A 16,613-nucleotide genomic window follows, 5' to 3' on the forward strand; every position below is an offset into this window, starting at 1 on the left:
AGTAATTTGCCATAACACAGCATCCCTCACTAAATCCCACGATTGTCTACCAGGTGCATTGCAAGTTGGTATCAGAATACTGTTAATCTTGCATAAAAAGTATCAGAGCTGGTGAAAATCTTTTCGAAGGAATCCAAGCAATAATAAATCACTTGCCTTATTAATTAGTGAAACACATCACAGTTCTCAGCCAAGCACTTCTCTTTTTGCCCCACCTGAAAAGGAGGAAAGCTATATCTACTGCATCAACCTTTATCTGTTTCTCATCTATAGGCCCTTACCATGCAGTTCATTGCAAAGTGATTGTGCTGTGTTTGAAGTTCCATCGCGTGCTGATGAGTAGCACCAATCTCTGTGTAGCTGTTCAAAAAGAGGCCTTTGTTGTGAGAGATCCAGTCAAACATCTGAATAGAAGCAAGAAATTTATTAGACACATTGAATCTCAATTATCTTTATGAAACAACTCATCACAATTGACACTGGGTTACTTTTAAGTGATCGCACGTCAATGACTGAAAACAAAAAAGGTACAGCATGCAAGATAGACCAGTCTAATTTAAAACAGGCTGCTTCTCCTTCAGCTTCACATTTCCTTTATAAACAACTTGTTTGAATAGCAACAGGCAATTTTACCAGGAATTTTGGGCACCCTTTGATGATGGAGTTATGGCTGCAGCACTACACATGCATAGTAATAGCAGAATAACTTGAGAATTTAAAGGAACCTGACATCTGGCAAACTGTTTTCCAAGACAACAAAACTGTTTTAGTAAGTACAATGATGACATTACATCAACTGTTTGAAACTAGTTACAAGTAGGAAAATAACCTGACAACTTCACTGCAAATTCATGTTGGAGCATATATAGCTGTACTACTGATTAATCACTGTAGATACAGTATAATGGAAAAGAAATCATATAGCTGAAGGATTTTTTAATTATTTGAATGACATTCAAGCTTCACAGACTGTAGTATAGCCTCATTTGATAGATTCTGGGGAAACTATGCATTGAACACACACACAAAATGAGAAAGACTTAGCTCAGTTAGTAGTACTCTTGCTTCAGAAAATTGTGGATTCAAGCCCTATTCCAGGACTTAAGCACATAAGCTAGGATGATACATCAATGGAATGCTGAAGGAGTTCTAGGTGGTTGGACGTGCTGTCTTTCGGCTGAGATGTTAAATTGCTGCCTGATCAGGTGGATGTTAAAGAATCATTATCATTGTGCCAGATTTTGCAGTCAGCGGCAAAACAAGGGCACTTGCCATTGACCATGAACTAAGTCTCACTGAGAGGTTCAGCGATCTCCCTGGTGAGAATTTCACCTCCAGTGCCATGCAATGGTACTGCAACTGACTGCAGCATTCTTTACTGGGTATTCACAGCGTGGAGTTGAAGTGATGTCACCACTAAGCAGCCAATCAAATTAATGTCTAAGCAGCCAATCAAATTAATGAATATTCTCAGAACCCCTCCCTGCAATAAAAGGAAACTAAAAGCACTAAAATAAAATCACATTTAATTTATTTTACGAAGAGCAAACTAAAAGATTGGGACATACACGAGGTGATGGTAGAAGATAAAATATTCTGATTTTTTTTAAGTTATTAAAAGTATTTAGTTTTAAAAATCTACTAATTAATCATTTAATGGCACGCCACGATTATGACATTATTTTTTCAGGGCTAATTCTGTTAATCACATTTTATGAATCAAATCAGTGTTTAAAACCTAGTTACTCCTGACTGAACACAGTGTAACTTTTTAAGGAATTTTTAATGAATGCTGACAGCTTGCCATCAACCACCTCCAACCCCCAACTGCAAAACCGGTCCATTATTCAGCAGGCATGTATTTGTCCATTTACGATATCTGGATGATGTACATCAAGAACGAGGGCAACCTTACTAAGTAGGTATTCTTAAGTTTCTTCTTGACTTAGCATCCTTCACATGTCATAGGTACTCAAAGCAGTAAGGTACATGAGTCATTACACCATTATAACAACTCTGCTAGTATGCTGCAGCTAAATTTAAACAATACTAATTTGAAATGTGAGAGCATTGCTCCACGTGGTAGACTTACATGTGCTATCAAATGTAAGCTGATTGAAAGAAGACTAGGAAGCACCCATGTGTTACATTTAGAAAACTATTGAGGTTATTGCAGCAGTAACGTAAGATTTGGGGCCTTCCGGGAGATTGTTACTTTTTTTTGACAAATTTCCTGAATTGGCTACAGGTCTCTCTTTTTGTCAGAATGTCTCAGAGGAGGGAAGGAACATAGGACTTAGGAGCAGGAATAAGCCATTCGGCCCTTCGAGCCTGCTCTGCCATTCGACAAGATCATTGCTGATCTGGTATGGTCTCAACTCCATTTTCCTGTCTGCCCCCATAACCCTTCACTCCCTTGTTGATCAAAAATCTATCTAACTCAGCCTTGAATAAATTCACCAAGGTCCTGTACAGCTCTAGTAAAAGTTCCCTACTTTTATACTCTTGCAATAAGTGCCAAAATTCCATTTGTCTTCCTAATTGGGCAGCACAGTGGCGCAGTGGTTAGCACCGCAGCCTCACAGCTCCAGGGACCCGGGTTCGATTCCGGGTACTGCCTGTGTGGAGTTTGCAAGTTCTCCCTGTGTCTGCGTGGGTTTTCTCCGGGTGCTCCGGTTTCCTCCCACAAGCCAAAAAGACTTGCAGGTTGATAGGTAAATTGGCCATTATAAATTGTCACTAGTATAGGTAGGTGGCAGGGAAATATAGGGACAGGTGGGGATGTTTGGTAGGAATATGGGATTAGTGTAGGATTAGGATAAATGGGTGGTTGATGTTCGGCACAGACTCGGTGGGCCGAAGGGCCTGTTTCAGTGCTGTATCTCTAATCTAAAAATCTAATCTAATCACTGGCTGTACCTGATCCTAATCTTTTTGTGATTCATGTACCAGGACACCCAGATCCCTCTTTACCAGAGTTCAACAATCTCTATCCATTGAAATAGTATGTAGCTCTTCTATTCTTCCTGACAAAGTGGACAACTTCACATTTTTCCACATTATACTCCATCTGCCAAATTTTTGCCCACTCACTTAACCTATCTATATCCTTTTGTAGACTCTTTACCTCCTCTTGACAACTTACTTTCCTTTCTATTTTGGTATCATCAGCAAATTCAGCTACCATACATTCATCCAAGTCATGATATAATTGTAAATAGTTGAGGCCCCAGCACTGATCCCTGTGACACTCCACTAATTGCAGCTTGCCAACCCAAAAAAGGCACATTTATCCCTACTACAATAAATAAAAACAAGAAATGCTGGAAATACTCAGCAGGTCTGGCAGCATCTGTGGAGAGAGAAGCAGAGTTAATGTTTCAGGTTAATGACCCTTCATCAGAACTGGCAGAGGCTAGAAATGTAATAGGTTTTAAGCAAATAAAGTGGGGGTGAGGCAAGAGATAACCAAAAAGAAGGTGTTGATAGGACAAGGTCACAGAGAATAACTGATCAGAAGGTCATGGAGCAAAGGCAAATGGTATGTTAATGGTGTGCTGAAAGACAAAGCGTTAGTGCAGAGAGAGTGTTAATTGACAGAAAAATAGACGAACCTGGCCCAAAACACAAACATGAAAAAAAGTGGGCAGACAGCTCTTTAAAAAAATTCAAAAAGCAGTGGGAAAAAAATGAATGATGAAACATAATGAAATAAAGTAAACAAATAAAAAAAAAGAAAAAATAGCTCTGAAATTTTTGAACTTAATGTTCAGTCCGGCAGGCTATATCGTGCCTAATCGGTAAATTAGATGCTGTTCCTCAAGGTTGCATTGATGTTCACTGGAACACTGCAGCACTCCCAGGACAGACATGTGGGCATGAGAGCAGGGCTGTGTGTTGAAATGGCCAGCAACTGGAAGCTCAGGGTCATGCTTTCAGAATGAGCGGAGGTGTTCCACAAAGCGGTCACCCAATCTGCGTTTGGTCTCCCCAGTGTAGAGGAGACCACATTGTGAGAAGCGAATACAGTACACTAAATTGAAAGAAGTACAAGTAAATTGCTGCTTCACCTGAAAGGAGTGTTTGGGGCCTTGGATAGTGAGGAGAGAGGAGGTGAATGGGCAGGTATTACACCTCGTGCGATTGCATGGGAAGGTGCCGTGGGAAGGGGACAAGGTGTTGGGGGTGATGGAGGAATGGACCAGGGTGTCGCGGAGGGAACGATCCCTTCAGAATGCTGACAGGGAAGGGGAAGATGCGATTGGTAGTGGCATCACACTGGACGTGGCGGAAATGGCGGAGGATGATCCTTTGGATGTTGAGCCTGATGGGGTGGAAAGTGAGGACATGGGAAATCCTGTCGCGGTTCTGGGAGGGAGGGGAAGGGGTGAGGGTAGAGGTGCGGGAAATGGACCAGACACAGTTGAGGGCCCTGTCATTTATCCCTACTCTCTGCTTCCTGTTAGCTAACTAGTCCTTTATCCACACGAATATGTTACCCTACACCAATGTGCTCTTATCTTGTGTAGTAACTTTGGAAGTAACCAGGAAGGGAGGCTGCCGGAATACAGGATTGAGCCCAGTAAGGAATAAAGGAAGCTTGCATTGGGCGGATTGCCTTTTCTCATCCTGAGTACATAGAATATAGTTATGTCCAAAAACATGGTTCTTATTGATTCTGAAAAGTCACTGACAACTCATGGAGTCAAATCAGTCCTGTGGTGTCACTTTGCTCCCTTGAATATTGTCTGGGCAGAATGCAGGTTTCACCTTTCTTTCCTCAAGTACTTTCCCTTAGTGGGAGTCAGTAGAAGTCTGGCAAATGGACATCCCCAACGGTTTGGATTAACACTGAACGGCAAAAATAGAAGTGTGTTGTGCCCACATTGGGAAACTAATACAAATTCAGGATTATTTCAAAATACTTCCTTGGGCTATGGTTCACGAGCATAATACTCAATGCTTGCAGGTGGTGTTGACATCTCTGAGCCAAGGAGGTCCCTATCTAAGGGGAGTACCATGCTGTTAGACTGTAAGTAACCCTTTGACACCTAGGGCCAGAAAACAGCCTGTGATGCCTCTTAGTACCACCATCATTTTATGCTGGTGAACTCCCATAGAGCGCTCAACACCTTCAGGTCAATAAAGTGGAGTTTGGCAACACCCAAATTGGAGTATCTGAATTTTCTCCACTTACTGTGTTCACTTATCTTGTTCTGAATAATATGGCAAATATGATGCATGATTCTTTACGGTTGTGTTTCATTAACCACAGGCAAATGTGGCAAGTCATGAAATTGTATGTTGGCAACAAGAATTTTATATAGTGATCATGGGAAAAACAAATGTGAATTAATCATTGCATTTTAGACAATATTTAAAATCTGTGGGCAGTGTTAAAAATCCAATCCTACTGTTAACAGCAAGCAGTTGAGTAACAATATTACAAATCACTGATGGTAAAAGTCTTCACCATAAAACAAACCAGATTTGAGCACATGTGGTCATGGAACGTGTGATCAACTAGAGATCAAAGGAAGAACTTGCATTACATAGTCCTTTTTACAACTTTAGGATGCCCAAAGTAGTTCACCACCAATTAATTACTTTTAAAGTGTAGTCGCTATGGTAATGTAAGGAAACACAGTGGTTAATTTTCATTGTGCAAAGTCTGACAAACAGAAATAAGATAAATGATCAGATTTTTTGGATGGTGTTGGCCAAGGAATAAATATTAATCAGGACACAAGAAATTCCCTGAACTCATTTGAACAGTGCCATGGGATCTTTTATGTCATCTAAGAAGGCAAACGGAACCTCAGTTTCATGCCTCATCTGAAAGATGACACCTCAGACAGTGTAGTACTCCCTCAGCACTGCAAAGAAGTGTCAGCTGAGATTATGGGCTCAAATCTCAAGTGATCCACACCCTTCTGTGTCAGAGGTGAGTATGTGCTACCACTGAACCAAGGCTGACATTTCAAAACAGATATTTACAAATACAATAATGATCTCAACAGGGGAGAAAATCTCTACTATAAATATTTATACATTTCACATTTACATATATTGTGTGTATTTTTAATTAATTGTGTGGAGGAACTTTTGCCTTATCAAAGTGAGCATGACAATGCTAGAAAACAGAATGGTAATTTTTTTCAAAGATATTACAATTATAGTGAATAATGCAGGATTATGCCACTACTCCCATCTGCATTTGTGCAAATGTGGTGGGGGGGTGGGGGGGGGGGGGGGGGAGGGGTAAACTCTACAATTTTAGTGCAGTGGAGGGGGTGCAAGCATTATTTTCAATGTAGTGGGGGGGGGGGGGGGGGGGGCAACTCTGCATTCTCTACGCAGCCCTTTAAAAACGGCGCCAGCACAGACAGTTGATGCCGTTCACAGCGTCACCAAGGCCGCCCCCATCACGTGATTGGGAGGGGGCGGCCATCCTGTATATTCTAATGGGCCACCGGGCTCAAGATCGCAGCGGCGTGGCACATGTGTGCCGACCAGCATTTTTTTTTTTACAGTCGCCGTCGCTCCCAACAGTGGGAAAACAAAATCTAGCACATAGAATGATACAGAAAAGAAGGAGGCCATTTGGCCCATCATGCATGTGCTGGCTCTTTCGTAGAGCTATCCAATAAATTCCACTCTCCTGCTCTTAGAGCACATTAAATTTATATAAATTTATATAAAGTTTCGATTAAAAATGTGGACAATAGGAATTTACAGCGCAAGTATAAAAATAAGGACAGAATATAGGACTTTAAAATGGTGACTCAAGCGTGATTGTATGCTCTGGTTTAATTATCCCCTACCGTCTAGCCCTGCTTCTCCTTGGTCTTGACTCCAGGGGTCAGCAACTTGTAATATATTAAAACCGCTATATGCATCACATATTCCATTGAAAAATTCAATCTAAACACCTCCTATCCCATGTGAAGATATGTGCATGTTTTCTCGTGATGCAAATAAATGGTGCTATATTAGAATGGAAAGATCAAACTTGACTGTCACATTACAATCAGTATTCTCTCGGGTGCTGAACTGTTCCAATAGATTCAGTGCAGCAGCATCTTCTTTTTAACTGATGAGTTTAAAAAGTATTTTTAAACATTTAATTGTTTTATATTTTTCAATTAAAATTTTAATTGGTTAGGGGGCAGCAGACAGAGAGTAGAGCTAATAGGTATGCACTCAAATTGGCAGGATATGACTGGTGCTGTCCCCCAGGTATCTAAACTGGGCCTCAGCTTTTCACTGTATTTATAAATGACTTAGATGAAGGAAAAGAGAGCCACATATCCAAGTATGCTGATGACACTAAGTTAGGTGGCACAGTAAATAGTGTAGATTGGAGAAGAATGTTGCAAAGGGAGATTGTTAGATTAAGTGGATGGGTAAAACTATGGCAGATGGAGTACAATGTGAAGAAGTATGATGTCATCGACTTTGGACCTAAGAAAGATAGATCACAGTATTTTCTAAAAGGTGAAGAAGCTAGGAACTGTGGAGGTTTAGAGGTCTAAGTACAGATATCACTAAAAATTAATGGGCAGGTACAAATTATAATTAAAAAGGCTAATGGAATGTTGACCTTTATCTCAAGAGGGTTGGAATGAGGACTGGAATACAAAGAGGTGGAAGTTATGTTACAGTTATATAAAGTTTAGGTTAGAACCCATTTAGAGTACTGCATTCAGTTCAGGGCACCGCACTCCAGGAAGGATACATTATGGCCTTGCAGTGGGTGCTCCTGAGATTCATCTGAACACCTCTGAATAGCCTAGCTATAATTTTAAGGTTTATTCCGGATTCCCCTACCAGAGGAAATGGTTTCATTCTATCTACTCTATCAATTCCTTTAATCATCTTAAACACCTCACTTAGGTGTAGCGTCCTTAAATTTTTTTTACACAAAAGGGAGTAAAGGCCTGATACAGAATGATACCGAGGCTAAAAGGGTTAAATTATGAGTACCATTTGCATTGGCTAGGCCTTTAGTCCCTTTCGTGTAAAAAAAAATTAAGGACGCGACACCTAATTCAGGTGTTTAAGATGATTAAAGAAATTGATAGAGTAGATAGAATGAAACTATTTCCTCTGGTAGGGGAATCCAAAGCTGTTGAGAGGTGATGTCTGGAAGCACTTCTTCATACAAAAGGTATCGGAAATCTGGAAAATATTCCCCCAAAAAGCTGTTGAGGCGAGGTCAACTGAAAATTCCAAGACAGATTAATAGATTTCGATTAGGCTTATGGAACCGAGGCAAGTAGATGGAGTTAAGATACAGACCAGCCATGATCTAATTGCACAGTGGAGCAGGTTTAAAGGGCTGAATGTCCTATTCCTGTTCCTACATGCTATTTAGATTAGTTGAAGGTTTGCTTTTCCCCCCATCTCCTGCCACCACTAATAGCAGAGTGCTAAATTGTTAAGGATTGCCCCTTTGTGGTAGTTGGTACCCCAGCTTGCCCAAATCCACCCATCTCCGAGAGAATATTGAGAATGATATTTTATTTTCATGTATACAAATATATATTTTTAATTGAGAGGGAAGAAATAATTTGCATGAATATAAAGCGCCCATCAAACCCTCAGGACATCCCAAAATACTTTGCGGTCTGTGAATTACAGCAATATCTCACAAAAGCAATTGATATAATTGACCAGTTAATCTATTTTAATGATGTCTAAAACCTAATTTTTGGCCAGAAGAACTCGGCAGCTGTTTTTTGAATAGCGCCTGAACAGCTAAACTGGACCTCAGTTTAATATCTCATCCAAAAGACACCATTCTGACAATGTAGCACCGCTCAGTACTGCACTGAAATGTCAGCATAATGTGCAGAAGTAAAAGCAAAATACTGCAGATGCTAGAAATCTAAAATAAAAACAGTGTTGGAAATACTCAGCAGGTCAGGCAGCATCTGTGGAGAGAGACGCAGAGTTAACGTTTCAGGTCAGTGACCTTTCATTTTATTTATTTTTATTTTTTTATTTTATTTAGAGATACAGCACTGAAACAGGCCCTTCGGCCCACCGAATCTGTGCCGACCATCAAACACCCATTTATACTAATCCTACACTAATTCCATATTCCTACCACATCCCCACCTGTCCCTATATTTCCCTACCACCTACCTATACTAGGGGCAATTTATAATGGCCAATTTACCTATCAACCTGCAAGTCTTTGGCATGTGGTAGGAAACCAGAGCACCTGGAGAAAACCCACGCAGACACAGGGGGAACTTGCAAACTCCACACAGGCAGTACCCAGAATTGAACCCGGGTCGCTGGAGCTGTGAGGCTGCGGTGCTAACCACTGCGCGTGCTGAAGCCCTGGAATGAGGCTTGAACCCATGAACCTCTGACTCACATGTGAGAGTGTTATGAGTCAATCAGGCACTTAGCTGTTTGTGTACACTTCATATTTTTATAATTTGTTGCTGTAAATTATTGCCTTGCTGCCTTTTTGTGTCTTAGCTCAATATTTGCTGCCCCACTCCCAAGGATTTTTGATCAGACCCAGACCTTGGAGTTAGCAGCAGGATATCTCCTGTTCTGCCCCAATGTTACGTGCATCTTCCCACTAGCGTGTCTGTCCATTTCCCCCAGTCCATCTCTGCAGATCTAATACTTCCCTTCTATTCCTTGTACGTCTCTACATATTGCTGTAGGTTCCTCTTTGCCATGCATCTCCCACTCACCAATTTCTTGATTTGCTCCCTGCTGTTTTAGACCTCTTCTCTTCACTACATGATTATAGATCCCTCTAATGCATCTCCTGGCTTCTGGTTCCACACTTCCCTACCTGTCAATCTCGCTGCATTGATGTGCATCTCACCTTCCCTTTTGTGGAGCTTCCAGCCCGCTCTGTCATGCTAACAGTTTCTGTCATACATTAAATTTGGCAAAAGATGGCAGTGCTTGGCAACTGACTGCCTTCATAGCTTGGCTTTTGATGCCGCCAAATGAATTTTGGACCCACCTCCAACTTTCCACCCCCATCCTAAATATGCCAGGGTTCGTCACTTCTGTCGACTATGCCACAGACAATTTAAAAACATATAAATAAAAAACAGGACTTTATTTTGCGTCTTCACTCCAAATAGCCTCCTTTAGACTCCATTTTCTGATAAATTATATGAGCAGCATGGCGCAGCAAAAGCATCCTGGGACCATAACCAGGAGGTCAATGCATCAAAACCATTATCTGCTATTCAATCTCTCTACGGTGAGGGAATAGGACTGACTAGATTTCCCTACAAAGATCCTGCATGGACTCGATGGGCCAAACTGCCCCCTCCTTTGTCGTAATGACTCTACTCACTCTAAATACGTTTGCAAGAAATTGTAAGCCCTATCAGCACTCCTTCATAGTACAGTATTCTCAATTGTTTTGAATAATCCATGAAAAAGATGCTCAACTTATACAGTTCTGTTTTAAAATACTTACAAATAAAGTTTAGATGTTAAATGTACAATGTATAAATTCAAATTAAATTAATGAATCTAGACCAGGAATAACATAATTGCTTCAAGGCCAATGAAGGTTGTTGCTAAAAATGGAAAATGCTGAAGGGCCATCCACCTGAAACATTAACTCTGTTTCTCTCTCCACAGATGCTGCCAGACCGGCGGAGTATTTCTGTTTTTATTTCAGATTTCCAGCATATGCACTATTTTGCTTTTGTATGAAGGTTGTTAATGTATTCTGAATGGTTCATTTATCCTCACCTTTTCTGCATCTTGTTCAAAGAGCCTGAGCTGAAAGCACTGATCCAGTTTCAGCTTGCGTATATGCCACATCTGATGCAGATGCTGCCTGGTTGAGTGCAGTCTGTCCAGCATACTGGACACTTTTGGTACAAGGCCCTGAAAGTCTGCATTCCCTGATATAGAATTCTTATGGGGAAAACTTTCACTACTTTGAATCCTTTGCAGCAATTTTTGTCCTTCTAGGTCTAGCTCTTCAATTGGAGCTTTGATGACTTTCTTCTTCAGTAGCGTATGCTCATCAATCATCTTTCTAGCTCCTTCCAAGTCCTGAGGGAAGTCCTTTTTAGCTAGCATCTCCTGTAGCTCTTCCAGTCTGGACAACATGTGTGATGCATTGCTTATGAAGTCTTCAAAGGCCACATGGATCTCAATCCACTCCTCGTGGTTGTACTCCAGACAGCCATCAAACTCAGGAGTGAGCTGGGATGGGTCAACAACTTTGGTAAGACCTTCTATGGACACCATGGTGGTCTAAAAACAGACAGAATAAAAAGCATGTGTTATCCTAGCTAGTTATTAAGTCACTATTAAAAATTTCTCTTTAATGCACATAATATAGCTCTGACTTCACTTGCAGGTCAACTTGCATTCAACCCGGCAAACTCTTGCTTTATGCTTTTCACACCAGAGCTTTTACCTCTCTGCTGTACAGTCAGAGAAAGCAAGGGAATATAATTAGGAGGTAAGACTATAGATAGAACAAGTTAAACATTTTAAGAAAATTGCAGGACCTATAGTTGACAAATACCAGTTCTAAAGATTCCTCTCCAATTCTGTGGGGAAATGCCTGGTTTCAAAACAAGAACACATTACCAAGCAATAGGTTATGCAAAACTCATACCCCATGTAGAGTTTTGGAGTATTCTCAAAAATAGTCTGCAGCAAAACAGTGCTGGTACCACTGTGCTAAATGGTTCATTGTTTGCAAATTATCTGTAAACCAATTAACTGGCAAACATTGCAACCTTCTAAAGTTTTCATGGTTCTTATTTGTTAGGAAAGTGAAGCAACCATTGCAGTATTTTTTAATTACTTAAAAACAGGGCTCCCTTTTTAAACTTTACCTCATGTGTCTTCTGTCAATGGAAACATCAGGCAGAGAAAAAACAGATTTTAAGAACGTGGTCAAAGAGGGCTCTTTTTTACATTGGCCGTATGCCAGTAACTGGATTTTTTAATGCTAATATATTAATATACCGAACATAGAACTGTTCACAGTTGAAGCTATATCTTCAGGAGGAAGAGATGAGAAAGGGCTAATTAATAATCTCATTGTAAAGGAACCTCTAGGAAAAAGTGACCGCATTATGACAGAAGTTTACATTAAGTTTGAAAATGATGTAGTTCAATCCGAAACTAGGGTCTTAAATCTAAACAAAGGAATCTACGAAGGTATGTGGGGCAAATTGACTATTGTAGATTGAGAAACTACATTAAAAGGTATGACGGTAGACAGGCAACGGCTAGCATTTAAAGAATTAATACATGGTTTACAACAAATTCACATTCCTTTGAGGCACAAAAACCCAACAGGAAAGGTCATACAACCATGGCTAACAAGAGAAGTTAAAGATTCTGTTACATCAAAGGAACAGGCTTATAAAGTTGCCAAAAAAAGTAGCAAGCCTGAGGATTGGAAGCATTTTAGAGTTCAGCAAAGGAGGACCAAGAAACTGATAAAGAGAAAATAGGATATGTAAGTAAACTCACGGGAAACATAAAAACGAACTGTAAAAGCTTCTATAGGTATATAGAAAGGAAAAGATTAGCCAAGACAAATGTGGGCCCACTACAGGCAGAGATAGGAGAATTTATAACGGGGAACAAGGAAATTGCAGAGAAACTAAACAAATATTTTGTTTCTGTCTTCACGGGGGAAGATACTAAAAAACCTCCCAAAAATACAAGAGAACCAAGGGAGAATGAGGAACTGAAAGAAATTAGTATTAGTTAAAAATACTGGAGAAATTAATCGGACTGAAAGTTGATAAATCTCCAGGACCTGATGATCTACAGCCCAGAGTGTTGACGGAGGTGGCTGCAGAGATAGTGGATATGTTGGTGGTCATCTTCCAAAATTCTACAGATTCTGGAACGGTTCCTGCAGATTGGAAGGTAGCAAATTTAACCCCACTATTTAAGAAAGGAGGGAGAGAGAAAACGGGGAACTACAGACCTGTTAGCCTGACGTCAGTAGTAAGGAAAATGCTAGAATGTATTATAAAGGATGTGGTAACTGGACACTTAGAAAATAATGGTAGGATTGGGCAGAGTCAACATGGATTTATGAAAGGGAAATGTGTTAACAGTTTTTTGAGGATGTAACTAGCAGAATGGATAAGAGTGAACCAGTGGATGTGATGTATTTGGATTTTCAGAAGGCTTTCGACTAGGTCCCACACAGGAGGCTAGTATGCAAAATTAGAGCATATGGGATTGGGGGTAATATACATGAATTGAGAATTGGTTAATGAACAGTAAACAGAGTGTCGGAATAAATGGGTCATTCTCAGCTTGGCAGGCTGTTACAAGTGGGGTAAGCACAAGGATCATTGCTTGGGCTACAGCTACTCACAATCTATATCAATAATTTGGATGTGGGGACCAAATGTAATATTTTCAAGTTTGCTAATGATACAAAAGTAGGTGGAATGTGAGTTGTGAGGAGGATGCAAGGAGGCTTCAAGGGGATTTAGACAGGCTAAGTGAGTGGGCAAGAACATGGCAGATGGAAGAGAATGTGGAAAATTGTGAAGTTATCCACTTTGGTAGGAAAAACAGAAATGCATAGTATTTCTTAAATGGTGAGAGATTGGGAAGTGTTGATGTCCAAAGGGACCTGGGTGTTGTCCTTCATAAGTCACCGAAAGCTAACAGGCAAGTGCAGTAAGCAATTAGGAAGGCAAATGGTATGTTGGCCTTTATTGCAAGATGATTTGAGTACAGGAGTAAAGAAGTCTTGCTGCAATTGTATAGAGCCTTGGTGAGACCACACCTGGGGTACTGTGTACACTTTTGCTCTCCTTACCTAAGGAAGGATATACTTGCCATAGAGGGAGTGCAACAAAGGTTCACGAGATTGATCCCTAGGATGGCGGATTTGTCATATCAGAAAAGATTGAGGATACCAGACCTATATTCTCTAGAGTTGAGAGAGAGGTGATCTCACTGAGACATACAAAATTCTTACAAGGCTCAAAGGGGTAGATGCAGGAAGGATGTTTCTGCTGGCTGGGGGTGTCTTGAACCAGGGGACACAGTCTCAGAATATGAGGTAGGCCATTTAGAACTGAGATGAGAAGGAATTTATTCACTCAGAGTGGTGAATCTTTGGAATTCTCTACTCCAGCAGGCTGTGGAGGCTCAGTCATTGAGTATGTTCAAGTCAGAGATTGATAGATTTCTAGATATTAAAGATATCTAGAGATATGGGGATAACGTGGGAAAATGGTGTTGAGGTAGAAGATTAGCCATGTTCTAGCTGAATGGCGGGGAAGGCTCAAGGGGCTGAAGGATCTACTCCTGCTCCTATTGCCTATAATTAAAACAGGTAGTGGGGGGTTGAGGTGCCAGGACTAAATTCAGACTTTATTTGCTGACATTACTTCTCGATTTCCCTGCAGCATTTCATAAGGTGTATCATAACAGTTCCTCATTTGTTTCTCCTCCATTGTTTAGCTCCATGGAACTATCTATTTAATTGGAACCAACGAATGTCAAGCAACACATCAAAGCTTCACTCCCAGAGTCCCCCTAGGTATTATAATCAGCTCTTCTCCTCTTCCTCAGCTACATGCTGCCCCCTGACGCATTATTTGCAAGGAAGGGGGTAGTTTCTATATTTCTGCTGATGATACCAAGCTTTACTTTTGCATCACTTACTCTTTCTACCACTTTCATGCTACCAGACTGTTTATCCAACGTCAAGTCATGGATGAGCAACAAGGTGCTTATCCAATTCCTTTTGAAAGCTAGGATTGAACCTGCATCCACCACCCTCTCAGGCAATGCATTCCAGATCCAAACTACTCGCTGCTTAAAAATGTTTTTCGTCATGTCACTTTGGTTCTTTTGCCAATCACCTTAAATCTGTACCCTCTGGTTCTCAAGTCTTCCGCCAATGGAAACAATTTCTCTATCTACTCTGCCTCCCTCCTAAGCATCTATCAAATCTCCTCTCAACTTTTTCTTCTCTAAGGAGAGCAACCCCAGCTTGTCCAATCTATCTGCTCTGTCGCTCAAGCCTTCACATCTTTTCTAAAATGCAGTGCCCCGAACTGGGCCAAACCAATGTTTTATAAAGATTCATAACGTCCTTGCCTTTGTACTCTATGCCTCTATTGATAAAACTCTCGATCTCCACCTTTTTAACCAACTTCTCAACCTTCCAACAATTTGTGCACATATATATTACCAGATCACTCTGTTCCAGCACCCCCTTTAGAATTGAACACTTCACTTTATATTACCTCACACCTTTCTTCCTACCAAAATGTTTTATTTCACACTTTTCCACATTAAATTTCATCTGCCACGTGTCCACCCATTCCACCAGCCTATTCATGCCTATCGCTATCCTCCTCAAATTATCAATACTTCCAAGTGTTGTATCATTTGCAAATTTTGAAATTGTGCCCAGTATACCCAAGTCTGAGTCATTAATTTATCTCAAGAAAAGCAGTGGTCCTTGTACCTACCCCTGGGGAAGCCCACTGTATACCTTCCTCCAGTCTGAAAAACAGCTGCTCACCACTACCCTATGTTTCCTCTTAATCATCCAACTTCATATCCATGTTGCCACTGACCCTTTTATTCCATGGGCTTCAACTCTGATGACAAGTCTATTACGTGGCACTTTATTCAATTACCTTTTGGAAGTCCAAATGGACTACATCAACAGCATTACCCTCATCAACCTCTCTGTAAACTTAATTAAAAAACTCAATCAAGTTCGTTAAACACGATTTGCCTTTAACAAATCCGGGCTAGCTTTCCTTAATTAATCTGCACTTGTACAAATGACTGTTAATTTTGTTCCAAATTATTATTTCTAAAAGCGTTCTCACAACCCGAGGTTAAATTAACTGGCATATAGTTGCTGGGCATATCCTTACACCCTTTTTTGAACAAGGGTGTTAACATTTGCAATTCACCAGCCTTCTGAAATCACTCATGTATCTAAGGACGATTGGAAGATTACGGCCAGTACATCCGCAATTTTCATCTTTACTTTCCTCAGCATGCATCCCATCCGGTCCTGGTAACTTATCAACTTTATGTACAGCTAGCCTTTCTAGCGCCTCCTCTTTTATCAATTTTAAACCCATTCAGTATCTCAACTAGCTCCTCATTTACTATGACCCCAACAGCATCTTCTTTCTTGGTAAAGACAGATGGTAAGTAATAATTTAGAGGTTCTTTAACTGGCAGAGTAAAGCCCACTAGCTCCATGAGTGGATCCCTTTTCTGTTCCCAATCATCCCCACCATTGATCTTGCTATCCTTTTACTATTTACATACCTACAGTTCCTTTTATGCTAACTGCCATTCTCTTTTCATACTTCTTTGCCTTCCTTATTTCCTTTTTCACTTCCCATCTGAACTTTCTAAATGAACCTGGTTTGCACTTTTATCATTAAGCTGGCATCTGTCAAATGCACCCTTTACCTGTTTCATCTTACTCTATCTCTTTCGTCAAACACAGAGCTCTGGATTTGTTTGCCCTACCTTTCCCCTATGATTGAACCAGACTGTCCAAACTTTAGTGACTTCTCTGATCCTGAATTGAGCTCTAAATCCCACAATATGTAAATCACATAAAT

At 40.6% G+C, this 16,613-nt stretch overlaps 1 protein-coding gene across 4 annotated transcripts in view; it reads right to left on the bottom strand.

The window, feature by feature from the left end:
* The window catches only part of LOC137384483 (triple functional domain protein), an 873,575-nt gene that overhangs the window by 518,726 nt on the left and 338,236 nt on the right, over nucleotides 1-16,613 (bottom strand). For all 4 annotated transcript variants that reach the window (XM_068058645.1, XM_068058631.1, XM_068058625.1 and 1 more), the window contains exons 5-6: nucleotides 10,750-11,262; nucleotides 282-404 (exon numbers count right to left, since the gene is read on the bottom strand). In XM_068058645.1, coding sequence (XP_067914746.1) covers nucleotides 282-404; nucleotides 10,750-11,262 — 636 coding nt within the window. The remainder of the gene's footprint in view (nucleotides 1-281; nucleotides 405-10,749; nucleotides 11,263-16,613) is intronic.

The sequence above is a fragment of the Heterodontus francisci genome, chromosome 2 (genome assembly GCF_036365525.1).
Source record: "Heterodontus francisci isolate sHetFra1 chromosome 2, sHetFra1.hap1, whole genome shotgun sequence".
Classification (NCBI taxonomy): Eukaryota; Metazoa; Chordata; class Chondrichthyes; order Heterodontiformes; family Heterodontidae; genus Heterodontus; species Heterodontus francisci.